Source organism: Rana temporaria, chromosome 1, assembly GCF_905171775.1.
Source record: "Rana temporaria chromosome 1, aRanTem1.1, whole genome shotgun sequence".
Lineage (NCBI taxonomy): Eukaryota > Metazoa > Chordata > Amphibia > Anura > Ranidae > Rana > Rana temporaria.
Window position 1 is genome coordinate 248,635,500 of NC_053489.1, and position 18,591 is coordinate 248,654,090.

At 42.4% G+C, this 18,591-nt stretch overlaps 1 protein-coding gene across 1 annotated transcript in view; it reads left to right on the forward strand.

Moving 5' to 3' along the window:
* Nucleotides 1-1,128: 1,128 nt before the first annotated feature.
* NFATC4 (nuclear factor of activated T cells 4) overlaps nt 1,129-18,591 on the forward strand; it is a 117,898-nt gene continuing 100,435 nt past the window's right edge. The window contains exon 1 of the mRNA XM_040353261.1: nt 1,129-1,658. Within this exon, the coding sequence (XP_040209195.1) occupies nt 1,556-1,658 (103 nt within the window). The 5' untranslated portion in view covers nt 1,129-1,555. The remainder of the gene's footprint in view (nt 1,659-18,591) is intronic.

Here is an 18,591-nt window from a genome sequence, read left to right on the forward strand (position 1 = left end):
TGCCTTGTCTACACAGACAGATGCCCATTCTGTCACTGCGGGGAACGATCGCGGTTGGGCGGTGGAAATCGCGGTACCCACTAATTGGCTCCTCCGCTGGTCAAAGGGAGCGTGCGCGCGCCTCCAGCGGCGTGTGCCCACAAAAGTGAGTTCCCGAGCCGACGTACATGCCACCTTGCCGCAGTATAATGACGGCGGCTGGTCGGCAAGCGGTTAATAAAATATAATGGTATCGCTCCAATGAGCAGATTAAAAAAGGTGTGCGGTTTGAAGTTTCAGATGCATTTCAGCATTCCATCTTATTTTCTATTCCAAGATATGAATCTTTCGTTTATTCTGCCTGCGCACAAGTAGTGGGATCGAGCAGATGTCTCTGGTCTTTTTTCCTTGTTTACATACACGAGAAGCAATCATATGTGATAGCAGCAAGCCAAAGATTCATTACAGTAATGACATCCAGGCCTCTGCTTCCAGTGACTGGACACATCAGCATGCAGACTGCAGGCGGGAGAAGACAGGAGGAAGAAGCCAGAAGAGGGAAGGAAAGGCAAAGAGGGAGCGAGACACACAAGGGGACAAAAAAGTGTTTTGAGGAGAATGCAAATGTTTATAAAGCAAGAAATAATAAAACAAAAAAAAGGTTTCTGATGCTAATAAAAAAGAATTCAGATGAAGTCTGATCACATGCAACTTAGGCAGAGATCCTATGGCTGTCCTGCGTTGTATACTTTTTTTTCCTCCCGTCTGATCATAAAGAGACATGGCCTCTCTCCTCAGCACCCTACTAGCCAAAAGACAGCTTAGACACCCAATCACAAAGAGAGGCGGGAGCCTTCCTGGCCAACCAAGGGGCATCCTGTCAAAAGCCTGGATCTTTTAAAACAAACATCCCTTCCAGTGACATACTGTATTTTTAGAGAGAGCAGAGGCCAGAACTTGGAAAGAAAAAAAAAAAAAAAAAAGATTGGAATGATGTCAGTACAAGCTCCAGCCAATTGAAAATGTCAAGGGGAGGTGCTGGAAATGTTCCTTTCTTCTTTTTGGGTTTTCCCTGCCCTGGAACAAAAAAAAAAAAAAAAAGAGAAAAAGTCTATAATAAGTTTCCCATTAAAAAAAACAGAGGGAAAAAAAATCTAGGAGTGAAGGAATGCTAAGGATAGAGGAGTGGGGAGGAGAAGAGCAGGAGGGGAGCTGGGGATACTGGGATCTGCAGAAGGATTCCCCCCCCCCCTGTCTGCGTCTCTGTATTTATATATACCTCCTCTCTATACAGTAACGTGCTTCCATTTATCTCCCTTTGTATCTGTCCTTATCCTGCTTTCACACGTCCTCTGCCTTGCAGTGTTAGCTCCTGCTAATATCTACTGACTTACTGCTTTTTACGTCACTTTTTTTTTTTTAGCTTAACAAAGTATTCCTATTACTTTTCTGTTCTTTTTAGCACTTTTCCCTTCTACATTTTATACACTTCTCCTCTTTTCTGCAGCCTTGGCAGGGTTGTTTTTTTTTTATTTTATCTATCTTCTGACCACATCCACCCCTCCCGGTTTTCCAAATGGGGGCAGCTATTTGTCAAGATGGGGAGCTGGATTTTCGGCTGATTTTTGGCGAAGAAGACTCAGACGCTGCATCACCTAGAAGCACTATGCACACCGCTGGTGAGTGAGAGAACAATACTGAAAATGCATAGAAAGTCAAATATGGCTGAATTGTTTTTTTTTTTTGTTGAATATTTAACTTTTTACAGCGTATGTACTTTAGCATCTGTATCCCTTCTGTGTGCATTTTGTGATGAAAAGCAGGAGTTTACAACATCACGACTACTACATTCCCTTTAGGGGGCACCATACACGCTACAATTTGAGCAATATCCGTACAATGAAATTTAGATTTACTAAAACGATGTAATATGAGAACCTACATAAACTAGCCAATAAATTCTTATTCTTATTATTACTATTATACAGGATTTATATAGCGCCAACAGTATGCGCAGCGTTTTACAACATGAGGGCATACAGTACAGTTGCAACACAATTCAATACGGATATCTGCATTCAATCAAAAAGGCAGGCCCTGGCACTACATAGATTTTAGTCTTGGATCTAAAAAAGATTGTACAATTAAATTGTAATGTGTGGGATTTAGTTTTACTCTTAGCTCTTTTGTCACTTTTAGAGGGCTGAGTTATATCAATATCACTTTGTATTCTTTTTTTTTGCCTAAAGGAAACCTGTGCTGAAAAAATATGCAGCTGCCATCACTGACCTCTCCTTCTGAAGATGCTAGTTGCCTGGCTGCTATGCTAAATCTCTGGTTCAAAAACTGTATTGCCGCGTACACACGATAAGTCCATCCGTTGAGAACGGACCAATGGACCGTTTTCATCGGTTAAAGCGGTTGTAAACCCGCATCAATTATTTTATTTTTTCTCCTGTAAGGCAAAAGTCATAATGAGCTAATATGCACCGCATATTAGCTCATTATGAAATACTTACCTCGGAACGAGGTGTGTAGCACTTACCTGGTCCACGCCGAGCAAGATTTCATCTAACCTCGGCGTGTCTTCCGGGTGTCGCCGCTCCAGCGCTGTGATTGGCTGGAGCGGCGATGACGTCACTCCCGCGCATGCGCGCGGGAGATTTAAAACTCGGCAAGGTCCGGCGGCTGCCGGTCCTTTCGCCGTAGATCCCCCTGCGCATGCACCGCGGCGCATTGCGAGGGGAATATCTCCTAAACCGTGCAGGTTTAGGAGATATTCTCCTTACCTACAGGTAAGCCTTGTTATAGGCTTACCTGTAGGTAAAAGTAAAAAAAGTGGGTTTACAACCACTTTAACCGATGAAGCTGACTGATGGTCAGTCGTGCCTACACACCATCGGTTAAAAAAACGATCATGTCAGAATGCGGTGACGTAAAACACAACGACGTTTTGAAAAAAACGAAGTGCAATGCTTCCAAGCATGCGTCGACTTGATTCTGAGCATGCATGGCTTTTTAACCGATGGTTGTGCCTACTAACAATCGTTTTTTTCCCATCGGTTAGGAATCCATCGGTTAAATTTAAAACAAGTTGGCTTTTTTTTAACAGAAAGTTGAATAACCGATGGCGCCCACACACGATCGGTTTGGACCGATGAAAACGGTCCATCAGACCATTCTCATTGGTTTAACCGATCGTGTGTACACGGCATAAGAGTCACTGGTTTGGAATAGGCAGATCAGGCACTCTGTACTCTGGCTGCATACTCATTTCAGGTCAGTCATCTGAAAAACACTGGAAGCCTTGAACATCATGGCATCCGGGCAACTAGCATTTTCAATAGAAGGTCTGAAATGGCAGCCCATATTTCTTTCAATCCTGGTTTCGTTAAAATGCATGTATTAAGTAAAAAATTATAATTGTGAGAAAATTATATACAAAATGAGTGAAGCTGCTCCTTTAAAAAGTGGATAGACCACTCCAAAACCGTGGATAAATATAAATGAAAAAGGTATGGCGCTATTTCATATTAAACATAGTACACATAGTTAGTTAGGTTGAAAAAAGACCATCCATTTCAAAAGTAAAAATAAATAAAATAAAAAATATCATACAATCCCATATGCCCAATTCTATACCTACAGTTGAACCTTCATCTTTCAAAATTTGTGGCTAACTATTAGAATCCTCCCTTCGCTGATCTTACGCTGGCCATACATTATACAATGTTCTTTCATTTCTTAACTATTTAGCGCAAGGGCCTTGCCTGATTGCATACAAATTGAACGTGTTTAGGTCTGATCTCGTATCAAATGGTTTTTGCAAATCGGATTGTACAATTTTCTTGTACAATCCGAAAATTGTACAAGAAAATCAAATAATATATGTCCAGTCTTACTGTAATACAAATAACAATTGGACAATAGGACAAAGGGATTATTGTAATCCATATGTCATCACTGCTTTTAGCACTTTTAAAAAAAGACTAAAAGTTGTTGTGGTGCTGTATTGCCTGAAATCAATTAAGCAAAATAAATAATAATAAAATACATATTAATATATACATAAATAAAGTAAATATAAAATAATATAAAAACAAATAAATAAAGATGATCGAGGCATTGTCAGGGCTGAACGACGAGGGGGAAACTGTAATGCATTCAGAGATTTTGGAAACAGGTAGATGCTTTGCAGACTAGGATAAATGCTGATCAATAGTATGTAATATAATACGTAAAAGCAAGATATTTAGTATTACAGAGAAATTAGCACCCAAAATAAACGCAAAAATACCACTTTATGTAGCCAATACACTTGCCAGGATACACGAATCAGTGGCTGCAGCTAACTGGCTGCAGTTGCTGATCATCCGAAAATTTTCCGATATGTCTCTTATATGATTATTTTCTGTTAAGCAGTGGACACCACGCACTGACCAAGGGACCCAAACACTTATCAGTCATTGCTGGGCCGGGTACATTTCAATCTGTTCATTGCCAGTTTAAAGTGGAATGCCGCGTATACACGATAATTTTTTGGCATGAAAAAAAATGACGTTTTTCCAACTTCATCATTAAAACGACGTTGCCCACACACCATCGTTTTAAAAAAATGCTCTAGCAAAGCGCGGTGACGTACAACACGTACGACGGCACTATAAAGGGGAAGTTCCATGCGGATGACGCCACTCTTGGGGCTGCTTTAGCTGATTTTGTGTTAGTAAAAGACGATTCGCGCTTTTCTGTCTGTTACAGCGTGATAAATGTGCTTACACCATTATGAATGGTAGTTTTACCAGAACGAGCGCTCCCTTCTCATAACTTGCTTCTGAGCATGTGCAGGTTTTTAACGTCGTTTTAGCCCACACACGATCATTTTTTACAACCCGAAAAACTACATTGTTTAAAACGTCGTTAAAAAATGCAGCATGTTCGAAAAAAAATGTTTTAGTTTTTCAGAAGCCGAAAAATTATGTGAAGCCCACACACGGTCATTTTAAATGACATTTTTTTAAAACGACGTTTTTTTTATGCCGAAAAATGATTTTGTGTACGCGGCAGAAGAGTCTAAAAAAAAAAAAACTGTGAACAGTCAGGATTTTTAATGCAGATGAGACATATGTTGTATAATATCTCTTCTGCATTACAGTTTCTTACCTGCCAGTCCATGCTGTACACTGAGCTGTGCATCCACAGCTCAGCATGCAATTTCAGCAATACCGAGATGAATTAACTCCCCTGCATGCATGGGAGTGATGTCATCTTGGCCCGGCCAATGAAAATGGATGGAGATCAATACCCAGTAGCAGACCTGCTAAAGATGTCAGCAGCTGGCAGAGAGCTTGAGGACACAGCTAGTTATGCTTTAAACGTCCATCTAGGGGTGGCAAGATACCTTGATTAGGATATTTGATAGTATCCTGGATCAGCACAAAGAGGATGAGCTAACTGGTTTGAGATGATGGAAAGGCAACAGTAACTCCAATAACTACTTGTTACAACCAAGGTATGCAGAATACCAACTCTGAATGCACAACACCTTGAAGCAGATGGGCTATAGCAGCAGAAGACAACACCAGGTGCCACTCCTGTCAGCTAACAGGAAACTGAGGCTACAATTGACACAGGCTCACCAAAATTGGGCAATAGAAAATTGGAAAAACGTTGCCTGGTTTGATAAGTCTCAATTTCAGCTTTGACATTCAGATGGTAGGGTCAGAATTAACGTAAACAACATGAAAAGAAAGTTACCATATGAGTTTTAAAGCTTTGGCTTAAATTATGCTAAAAAAACGAGTTTAGTAGTTCTTGGTATCTTTCAAAAAATTTGAAGCGCTAGAATGTAATGTCCACGCATGCCAACCTTTTGTAAATTTAGCTATGGAGCCATTTTTGTGTGCTAACAACACTAGTTCAAAATGGGCTTGAGAATTGAGTCTTAAAATGACATCGGACAGATTAGGAGCTAAAGTGGATTCCCATAATGTAGTTAGGGTGAGTCTTGAAGCAAACAAGATATTGGCTACTATAGTCCTATAATAAAGGGGTTGTAAAGGTTTGTTTTTTATTTTCTAAATAGTTTCCATTAAGCTAGTACATTGTTGGTTCACTTACCTTTTCCTTCGATTTCCCTTCCCTTCCCTTGTTTTTGTTTTCTTTGTCTGAATTTCTCACTTCCTGTTCCTCCTCAGTAAGCTGTTCTGGCTGACTAACCCCCAGCCAGAACGGCTTGGATGATGGGGGAAGGTTACTGAGAAGGAACAGGAAGTGGGAAATGCAGACAAAGAAAAAAAACATTTAGAAGGGAAATCAAAGGAAAAGGTAAGTGAACCAACAATGCACTAGCTTAAAGGAACCTATTTAGAGAATAAAAAACTAACCTTTAAGCGGGTATAAATCTAAGTTTAACCCTAGTAAGGTCATTGCTGGTGTAAAAGCGGTTAGATTACCTGTAAGAGATGCAATAAAGGAGGAAATTGTCTTCCAAAAGCTCAACAAAGCTTTACACCCCCAAAGTGTATGTAATAAATTACCTATATGGGTGTTACATTTCCAGCATAGAGAGGATGAAGATGGGAATATTTCAAACTGGTTTATTGTACTCCAATGGCCTCCATAGTCACCAGATCTCAATCCAATAGAGCACCTTTGGGATGTGGTGAAATGGGAAATTCACCTCATGGATGTGCAGCCAAAAAATCTGCAGCAACTGCGTGATGCTACATGTATCATGTCACTATGGACCAAAAGCTCTTAGGAATGTTTCCAACACCTTGTTGAATCTATGACATGAAATATTAAAGTGGTTGTAAACCCTTTCTTTGAAGTTACACCTACAGGTAAACCCAGATTAAGGCTTACCTGGAGGTGTTTGCAATATCTCCTAAACCTACACTGTTTAGTAAAAATTTGCTAAAAGGAATACACCGTTTTCTACGGCACATGCGCACCGTAGACAACGGCACAGGCGCACTGGGAATGCCGGATTTGTGAATGGCTAATGCCGGCTTTGAAATATTAAAGTGGTTGTAAACCCTTTCTTTGAAGTTACACCTACAGGTAAACCCAGATTAAGGCTTACCTGTAGGTGTTTGCAATATCTCCTAAACCTACACGGTTTAGGAGATATTTGCCAAAAGAAAGACAACGGTGCAGGCGCACTGGGAATGCCGGATTTGTGAATGGCTAATGCCGGCTTTGATGGCTCCCGCGTGCATGCGCAGAGTGATGTCATCGCCGCTCTGTCCAATCACAGCGCCGGAGCGGCGATACCCGGAAGTAACCTTCCGGGGAGATGTCTGCGGCCGGAGGGGGAGACGAGGACGGTTTTGGGGGCTTCAATATAAGGTAAGTAATTTATAATGAGCTAGTATGCTAGTTTTTCTTTTTCTGGGTTTACAACCGCTTTAAGGCAGTTCTAAAGACAAAAGGGTGTCCAACCCAGTACTAGCAAGGTGTACTTAATAAGATGATCGGTGACTGTAGATTTTGTGTATATTATTTACTATGTGATAGGTATTTATAATAACTAGGAGACCTTATGGGGCACTGTTTCACATTTTACATATGGCTTAGTCAGATCTAAAACTCACATTGTCTCACACAAAGGCTTGCTCAGTGCTAGAGGATAAAGACCACAAATCCTTTTCGAGCACTAAAGCACGCATGCACTTTTAAATGGCCATTTTTTGTGCTCAGGATAGAACAGAAGCATATTTTTGCATTTTAGCATTAGTAAACTCACTGCACCCTAGTCTCTACTGCTACTTCTAGACCCTGACATTTTGTTCACGTGCTCAGCAATGACGTTCATAAGAGCACATGCGGCCTTCCAGGAACAGACTTGCCTCCAGCAGTTTCTAAAAGTAACAAAGTGCATTGGGATGCTGTGCACTGTAGGTGCGTTGCCTGCTACTGTAATAGTGTGCTAGAGTGCCGTTTAAAATGAGCTGCACTAAAATACATAGTGATTTGTGAGTTGATTGTTGTGGTGACGTGCTTGAAATGTGCATTTTACCCACATAAACACAACGCAAAGATATGACTGGTCCCTTCATTTTATTTATCACTTTGCAAGCTGCTTTGTTGGTGGCTAGTAATTTTTACCAAGGACTGAGATGTACCCTTTAAGAATGCTAAGAGTATACAGTGCCTTGAAAAAGAAAGTATTCCTACCCCTTGAAATGTTCCACATTTTGTCATGTTACAACCAAAAGTGTAAATGTATTTTATTGGGATTTTATGTGATAGACCAACACAAAGTGGCACATGATTGTGTAGTGGAAGGAAAATTATAAAAAGTTTTCAAAACATTTTACAAATATCGTGGCGTGGATTAGTATTCAGCCCCCCTGAGTCAATACTTTGTAGAACCACCTTTCGCTGCAATTACAGCTGCAAGTCTTTTTGGGTATGTCTTTACCAGCTTTGCACATTTAGAAAGTGATGTTTTTGCACATTCTTCTTTGCAAAATCACTCAAGCTCTGTCAGATTGGACGTAGAGTATCTGTGAACAGAAATTTTCAAGTCTTGCCACAGATTCTCAATTGGATTTAGGTCTAGACTTTGACTGGACCATTCTAACACATGAATATGGTTCGATCTAAACCAGGGCGCTCCAACATTTTCAAACAAAGGCCCCTTTTATTGTCCATCAGACTTTAGGAGGGCCGAATTGTGGCCAACAGGGGCAGAACATGTCATGGGCTTGGCATGAGTGAGAATAAATATGGCCTCAGGGTTGGTGGTCAATAGCAGTAGTGTTCCTATTAATATGAGGAATAGTATCCATCATTGGTATCGGTGGAAGAAATAGTGCCCAATTGTTGGTGTCAGTGGGAGGAATAGTGCTCCAAGGGCCTGATAAAGGTTAGCAAAGGGCCACATCTGGCCCTTGGGCCACAGTTTGGAGACCCCTGATCTAAACCATCCCATTGTGGCTCTGGCTGTATGTTTAGGGTCATTGTCATGCTGGAAGGTGAACCTCTGCCCCAGTCTCAAGTCTTTTGCAGATTTTTAACAGGTTTTCTTCTAAGATTGCCCTGTATTTGGCTCCATCCATCTTCCCATCAACTCTGACCAGCTGAAGAAAAGCATCCCCACAACATGATGCTGCCACCACCATCTTTCACGGTGGGGATGTGTGTTCAGGGTGATGTACAGTATTAGTTTTCCACCACACATAACATTTTGCTTTTCGGCCACAAGTAAAATTTTGATCTCATCTGACCAGAGCACCTTCTTCCACATGTTGGCTGTATCTCCCACATGGCTTCTCGCAAACTGAAAACGAGACTTCTTATGGCTTTCTTTCAACAATGGCTTTCTTCTTCCATAAAGGCCAGATTTGTGAAGTGCACGACTAATAGTTGTCCTGTGGAAAGATTCTGCCACCTGAGCTGTGGATTTCTGCAGCTCCTCCAGAGTTACCATGGACCTCTATGCTGCTTCTCCGATTAATGCTCTCCTTGTCCAGCTTGCCAGTTTAGGTGGACGGCCATGTCTTTATAGATTTGCAGTTGTGACATACTCTTTCCATTTTCGGATGATGGATTAAATAGTGCTCCATGAGATGTTCAAAGATTGGAATATTTTTCTATAACCTAACCCTGCTTTTAACATCTTCACAACTTCATCCCTGACCAAAGCTTTGCCCAATCAAGGTGCAGAATGCAGCGTGCAGTGCACACCCGCCAAACACCCTGTAAATTCGGGTGTTCCCTGAACAGACCTGAGCATGAGTTTGGGCCAAACATTTGCTGTTCGCCCTGTTTGGGGAACACCCCAATTTGCAGGTCTAGTGTTGTAAAAGTTGACCATGTTTCAGAACATGTCAGGAGATGCTTGACAATCATGCAGTTTGCCTTTCTAAAAGCATTTATGAATTATTTATTATTATCTGTGTAGCACCTGGTTACTTTTCAGAACCGGTGTTATTGAAATTTAGAGGGGGTCAGAGAGTTAAGTAACTCTGACCATTGTTAATTAGTTCAAATTTGGGTTTATGTTTCAGCTTGGCTGTGCTGTGGGCTTATTCTATTGTGCTGGGGTGTTTTTCCACCCCGGTGCGGTAGGTGGCAGCAGTGGAGTCAAGGTTTGAGCACCTTTTTTTCCAGCAGCCAATCAGGAGGCTTGGACCTCGCTGGGCATGCTGGGAGAGGGTACTTATGAGGCAGGCGCCATTTTGTGTGTTTTTTCTTCCGGTGTGGCACCAACCTTTAGGGTAGCCACATCACGGAGCTCCGGCGTTATGGCCTAATGGCCTACCTGGCCGGAGTGTGCGTGCTATGCAGAGTTCCTGGTTCCGGGCCTTTGAGCAGGACGGGGACCCAGTGGTCGACTGGGTTTCCACTTTTGAAGATCCCAAGCAAGTGTAGATGTTTGGTGGGGAGTCCATCTGAGGAGCGCCATTGAGAGGCTGGCGGTCCAATAGGATTCTGACAAACCACCGGGGATCGAGGTTACCGGACACTGAAGGATTGACTCCTCTTTCAGTCAGTACCTGTGGCGACGTTAAAGAGAGGATTCAGGCGCAACTTTATCTAGGAGGGCTACCTCCGTGTCTGCGATTCAAGAGGGCCTGTGGCAGAGGTACCTCCCTGACATTCATTTGAGAGGGCCTGTGGCAGAGGTTCCTCCCTGACGTTCATTCAAAAAAGGGTCTGTGGCAGAGACTTCGTTCTAAAGAGATTCGAGCGGTGTTCCGGCTGCTAGGTCAGTGAGAGAGGCCTATCCGGGCACGCTAGGCCCACTCAAGCAGGAGTGGTGTAAAAGGACTGTTCCAGATACTACGCCTGAATCTGCTGTTCGCCTTCCATCTCTATCCCTTTCATCACCTGTTAACTGTTTTTACCCGGCTGGGTAATAAAAGCACATAAAAAGACATTTGTTCGTGGACATTCCATTCCTTTACTGCTGCTGTGTGCATCATTCATCCCTAGACATACGGAAAGAGCCATGAGGTAAATCTGCCATCCCATCTATTATCAGCGGCTCCTTCGGGGGTGAGCGATACTACATCAGCAATATTTTAATCTTAAACACTTTCTCAGTAGTTTACATGCTTTCTACAAAGATGATATCATAATGTATGCACTTTCATCTTTGGTTAGGAATTTATAGGTGCTTTGTTTTTTGTATGATGTACAGCAAAGAAATATGATTGAAAAGTGTAAGATTAAAAAGTAAAAGTTTAGCATGCAGTTCCTTGCCAGTTATACAAGCAGATACTGTAGATATATCTGCTAAGCAGGAAATAAGAAGGCGTTTAATGTGGGTTTCAGCTATGCTGATAAAATCAGAATACATTTAGGTCACATAAAACAGAAACATACACAGCTTCAACTTAAAGGGTCACTAAAGGAAAAACATTTTTTTGCTGAAATGACTGTTTACAGGGTATAGAGACATAAAAGTTAACTGATTCCTTTTAAAAATGATTAAAAATAGATACAAATCAATCATATAATGTACCTGCAGTTTCACTTTCGTTTTTAAACTGGTGTAATGTTTCTGTGAAGTAGAGAGAGACACAGAACAAAAACAAACAAATCCAGGGCAGTGTTTTGTTTTTAAAAAGAATCTGATTGGTTCTGAGGAGTTTTAGACACACAGCTTGGACCACAGTGAAAAGCTGCCATGAGATTTTTCATAAGGAGCCAGACAAGCAGGAAGTGTGGAGATCAGAGCAGAATTACAGCAAATTCAAAGCAAAAACGAACAATGAGGACATGAAACCAGTACTGCAGTAAGGTAAAGGAAGCTATTTAGCTTAAAAAAAAAAATTCTTTAGTGATCCTTTAACTTTATAACTTAAAGCCCAGCCTCCGCCAATAATTTTTTTTTCAGGTAAACATCTAAATACACAGATAAGAAAAACATATACGGGATCAATTTGTAATTGTGTCTGTCCAGTCCTGAGAGTTATACAGTTCTGCCCCACTGTACAGCCCTGTCTGGCAGAGAAGGAACACTGATTGTTCTCTGCTGCAGTTCAATAACACATAGGGCTCTGCCGTAGTGCAGGTGCAGTTTTGGGTTACATATGCTTTTCCATAGACTTCTATTAGATTGTGCGTTTTTGGTGTGTTTTCTGAAAGCGCAAAAGTCCTGTATGCTGTAGTGTGGCAGTGTGAGAACCCCCTTAGATGTTTATTTTTCCAACTCCCAGGCTGTGATTAGAAGGTGAATGAGAAGAAGCAGACTGATTTGCTATTCTTTCACTTTACTTTCTCCTATAAGTATGCCCTTTTTACTGCAGCATCACTGATTTGCTTCTTGTGCTGCTTCTTCTTCCCCCTTTCTGAGCTCTGCTGTACAGGAACTATAAGAGGTAGATTCCAAGTCAAAGGTGGGTCACATCCTCGACCCATTAGCTTATGCTCCAGGCTCTCTCCTCCTGTCAGTCTTTGTGCACATAGACCACAAGTTTGACGCCTAGTGCTGTCCCCATGTATCTGCGTTTAGTAGTCATTATATATAGCAAATCATCATAAATTTGAAATGGGTAATTCGATAATTGGTAATTTGAACATGGGTATTCCATTTAAATCATTATTTCTTCAAGATTTGTGAATTTCTAACACTATTCAAATTGTGTATCAAACTCCCACATAACAATCTCTACTATTGAATGCCCCCTAAATAAAAATACTGCCACTCACTAAAAGTTAAATAAACAACTCTATAAATCAAACATCCAACATACACTGAGCAGAGGTATTTACAGGATCATCCCATCAAAGCACAGGGTCTATTGAGCAGGTGTTTCCATCCATGGCACAGTAACATAACAGGACCTTTGACCCCAGACAGGCCCTGCTTCCTTCTGTTTGTGTAGTCTACAGTCTGAAAAACTGTAAAAAAAACAAATTAAAATTCCAATTATCAGACAGCAGTGAGTAAGATGTAAAAAAATACAACCGTATGCAGTGTTACATACACTGCATACGGTTGTACAGAGGAAATAACAAAACACCTGTACTGTACTAGATTGCATGTTTCCTAGGAACAAAACCCATTTTATACAATGCAGTGATACAATACAAGTAGCTGTATCTGTAGAGTGCCTTAAAAAAGTATTTTATTTTATGTAAAAGACCAACACAAAGTGGCACATAATTGTGAAGTGGATGGAAAATGATTAATGGTTTTAATTTTTTTCTTACAAATATAAATATCTGAAAAGCGTGGCGTGCATTTGTATTCAGTCCCCTTACTCTGAATAGTGAAACCAATTTCCTTCAGAAGTCACCTAATTAGTAAATAGAGTACAGCTGTGTGTAATTAAATCTCAGTTTGTTATAGAACCTTAGTGAACAAACAGCATCATGAAGGCCAAGGAACAAACTAGACAGGTCAGGGATAAAGTTGCGGAGAAGTTTAAAGCACGGATAGGTTATGAAAAAATATCCCAAGCTTTGAACATCTAGCTATGACTAAGCATTGATATCCAATGCAAAACGCGTCAGCTGTTTTTCCCACTGTGTGCTGATACCTGTAGTGCATTTTTCCTTTACCCAATAAAGGGCACGTCTTTTTAAGAAATTGGAGTGCGGCTGTCCATATCTTTCTTCTTTTGCATAAAAAAATAATAAATGTCCCAGTATAAAAAATAATTAAATTTCTCAGTATAAAACAATAATAAATGTCCCAGTATAAAAAAATATTAAATGTCCCAGTATAAAAAAAATATACAAGTCCCTCTGCAGTGCCCACTGTACTTACAGTCTCAGCATGGGAATGTGAGGGGGAGCCGTTAGAGATTGCGGGAATCCATAGCGAGGGTGGGCGGAAGGATGACGTCATTCTCTCTCTCTCATCTGGCGGCCGCTCCTCTGTGTAGCGTAGCTTTGCAGCCCCGTATGTTAGGGCGGGACAGCAGCGCGCCTCTGCGTAGCGCAGAGAGATGGTGTCATCTCTCTGCTCGGGCAGCTGCATTGCTGACGGTCTCCTCCATGGCCCGGATATAGCAGCGGTACGGCCTGGACAGTGTCCTTTGCGTTGCGGCCCGGCTAGAGAGGCGGTACGGCCCGGCTATGGGCCACGGACCAGGGGTTGACGACCTCTGTGTTAGAGTCTGCAAAAGACTTGAGACTGGGGTGGAGGTTCACCTTCCATCAGAACAACAACCCTAAACATACAGCCAGAGCTACAATGGAATGGTTTAGATCAATGTATATTCATGTGTTAGAATGGCCCAGTCAAAGTCCAGACCTAAATCCAATTGAGTATCTGTGGCAAGACTTGAAAATTGCTGTTCACAGACACTCTCATCCAATGTGACAGAGCTTGAGCTATTTTGCAAAGAAGAATGGCCAAAAATGTCACTCTCTAGTGCAAAGCTGGTAGAGACATCCCCAAAAAGACTTGCAGCTGTAATTGCAGTGAAAGGGGCTTCTACAAAGTATTGACTCAGGGGGGCTGAATACAAATACATGCCACACTTTTCACATATTTATTATAAAAAAAAAAATGAAAACCATTTATCATTTTGCTTTCACTTTGTGTTGGTCTATCACACAGAATCCCAATAAAATACATTTACGTTTTTGGTAACATGACAAAATGTGGAAAATGTCAAGGGGTGTGAATACTTTTTCACGGCACTGTATACCTGTTTAAGGTGCTAGATCATATCTTTACCTTACTTCAGTGGTTAGGCGCTATCAATTACTACTTCCTTTTTTTTATTACGGAGCAGATGCTGCAGATCACGGATGGCCAAATGATTTGCATAATGCAGATGTGTGTGATTAAGATAAATTGTTTCTATTTTCCTCTTCTGTTTCCGTTACCAATGTATATAAAGCAACAGTGTTTTGCCCATGTAGGGGCTGCATAGCATAACAACAAAACACAAACATCTCTAAGGTCCCTGACTATTTTTTGCACAGCCCTTTATATTTTCTCCTTAAAGGGTCACTAAAGGATTTTTTTTTTTTAGCTAAATAGCTTCCTTTACCTTACTGCAGTCCTGGTTTCATGTCCTCATTGTTTGTTTTTGCTTTCATGTTGCTGTAATTCCTCTCTGTTTTGGACACTTCCTGGTTGTCTGTTTCCTGATCACCACAGTACTGGGAGATTTCTCACTGTGGTGACTAATCAAGGAGGTGTGATTACCGTGTGTCAGCACCAATCCAGTTTCGTTTTACAAAGCATCACTGCCCTCTATTGGATCATTGTCTCTGTACATCAGAGAACCAGGAAACAACAGCAAAAACGAAACTAAACTGCAGGTACATTATATGATTGGTTTTTATCTATTTTTAATCACTTTTAAAAGGAATCAGTTAACTATTACTGTATGTCTCTATACCTTGTAAACAGTTATTTCAGCAAAAAAAACTATTTCCTTTAGTGACCCTTTAAGGCTTCGTTCACACAGGTGCTGAGGCTCACACTCCATGAACATGATGATTATGTGTCCCTACCCGGCAGTTGCTGCGTCCATAGTGTTTGGGCCTTTAGAACCCATGTGAATGAGGCCTAAGGGCCAACTTAAGGGTGCTGAGCCCAAGGGCACTGAGGCTCACACACCATGAACATGATGATTATGTGTCCCTAGCCGGCAGTTGCTGCATCCATAGTGTTTGGGCCTTTAGAACCCATGTGAATGAGGCCCAGAGGCCAATTTAAGGGTGCCTGAGCCTAAGGGCACTGAGGCAAACACTCCATGAACATGATGATTATGCGTCCCTAGCCGGCAGTTGCTGCGTCCATAGTGTTTGGGCCTTTAGAACCCATGTGAATGAGGCCCAGAGGCCAATTTAAGGGTGCTGAGCCTAAGGGCACTGAGGCTCACACTCCATGAACATGATGATTATGCGTCCCTAGCCGGCAGTTGCTGCGTCCATAGCTTTTGGGCCTTTAGAACCCATGTGAATGAGGCCCAGAGGCCAATTTAAGGGTGCTGAGCCTAAGGGCACTGAGGCTCACACTCCATGAACATGATGATTATGCGGCCCTAGCCAGCAGTTGCTGTGTCCATAGTTTTTGGGCCCTTAGAACCCATGTGAATGAGGCCCAAAGGCCAACTTAAGGGTGCTGAGCCTAAGGGCACTGAGGCTCACACACCATTAACATAATGATTTTGCGTCCCTAGCCGGCAGTTGCTGCGTCCATAGTGTTTGGGCCTTTAGAACCCATGTGAATGAGGCCTAAGGGCCAACTTAAGGCTGCTGAGCCCAAGGACGCTGAGGCCCACACACCATGAACATGATGATTATGTGTCCCTAGCCGGCAGTTGCTGCGTCCATAGTGTTTGGGCCTTTAGAACCCATGTGAATGAGGCCTAAGGGCCAACTTAAGGCTGCTGAGCCCAAGGGCGCTGATGCCCACACACCATGAACATGATGATTATGTGTCCCTAGCCGGCAGTTGCTGCGTCCACAGTGTGTGGACCTTTAGAACCCATGTGAATGAGGTCTTCTGGAATTACTCTTCTCTTCTCCCTGCACGCTCCAGGCTTTTTGGAGGTCCCTCAGGATTATCACATACGAAGCAGGACTATAAACCCTGCATTGTACTTGAGGAGGAAAGCTAACAACCAAGGATTACAGAGGCGGTGTTGAAGACCAGTCACAAAAATAGATGGAGCCTGCAGAAATAAGGAGAAAAGGTAAATATTACTCCTTATTCCTGCATCCCTAGACTTAACAAGCAATTACCTTTGCAATGCATGACTAGTGTAGTTCCGACCTTCCCTTGACCCCCATTGTTACCTTCCCCCCTTTTTAGATTCACCTCCCCCTTTTTTCCATTAACGAGATCGACACAGAAAATTGGAGTAAAATTGGCCACAAAAGCCATTTTATTTTTATAACCACAAATTAAATATTTAACCAAATTTAAATAATTTTCCAATAATTCCAAACTTTATTTATTAACAATATTTTACCAAACAACTTTATTATTAACACCAGGCTAATTGGTCTTTGACAGTAAACCCCATTAACCTTTTCCTTCCACCACCACACTGCGGTACCATTACCATACCCGGCCTCCAGCCGACTCCAGCTCGGAGACACCCCCATTTAAACCCGCAGTGCACCGTAACCGTATTACAGCGGACACCGTTCCACTGAAATAACCCCATAAGGGGCCCATCCCACCGATAAACCCCCCAATCATTTCCGTTCCATCTGTTAACTGTCACCATCAAAGACCAAGGACACCGCCACAGCTGTCATGACAACCCATTCACCGACCTGAAAGAAAAGAAAACATACGCACAACACCAAACATAGAACACAAGGGAGGGTGGGTGGGAAAACCTGCCACGGGCGGGTGTTGATGGGTAGAGAGTCGCTGATTGCCACTATTACTAGTAAAAAAAAAATATGTCCCCGTATTTCATTTGAAAAATCTGGTCACCTTATTCTAGAAGGGACTGAGAGTTCCTAGCCTGTAATGGGCTGTTGCTGAACTAACAGAGACTGTTATATACCACAGAACTGGAGTTGTACAAGACGAGCTGTATATAGGGAGAAAGTTGTCCCTGCTTTTGTTAGGCCCCGTACACACGACCGAACATGTCTGCTGAAACTGGTCCGCGGACCAGTTTCAGCAGACATGTTCGGTCGTGTGTAGGCCCGAGCGGACCATTTTCGGGCGGATCGGACAGGTTTCCAGCGGACAACTGTTTCCTGGACTTGCTTTAAAACAGTCCGCTGGAAACCTGTCCGCCCGGACATGTACGGTCGTCTGTACAGACCTACCGTACATGTCTGGCCGCCCGCCATCCCTCGCATGCGTCGAATGACTTCGACGCATGCGTGGAAGCATTTAAAAGGCAGGCCCGCCCACGTCGCCGCGTCATCGCCGCGTCATCGCTGCGGCAACAGCGCGTACACGCCCCGCGTATTGTTTACGCGCAGATTTCTGTTCGATGGTGTGTACAGCCATCGAACAGAAGTCCCCGGGCAGACATGTCCGATGAAAACGGTCCGCGGACCCGTTTCATCGGACATGTCTGCTCGTGAGTACAAGGCCTTACTGTCAAGTTGGGCATCCCATAATTCCCCTACCTATCCAAGTTATTATCCCCTAATAAAACATAGAACCAAAGCACAAGGACTGTTCAATGACTCTGGATGTTAGTTGAAAATGTTATGTGCCTGACTGTGCAGCAGCAGGGAACACTGTCACGTGCAGCCCCTACAGGGGTAGTGCTACACCCATTATAATGATCATGGCAGGCATTGAAGGGTGGTTATGAGGCTTTAAGAATGTCGCTTAAACACAGGGTATTGATGTACGTGGGAACAAGCCCTTTGTGAACAAGCTGTCCAAAGCCTCGTACACGCGTTTGAATTTCCAACGGACAAATCCGTGGAATTTTGTGCGAAGGGCGTTGGCCGTGAACTTGTTCTGCATACAGATGGCAAAACATTGTTGGTCAACATACACAAAACGACATGTTTTTTCAGCTCTTTAGTGCCACCCTTTGGGCAACTTTTGCTAATGTTGTCTTATGGTTAGCATTGGTTCGGAGCATGCGTGTTTGTACTTTGGATTTTTTTCCGATGGACTTGTGTACACACGATCGGATAATCCGACAAGACACATTTATTGTCGGAAAATTTTAAAGCATGCTATCCAACATTTGT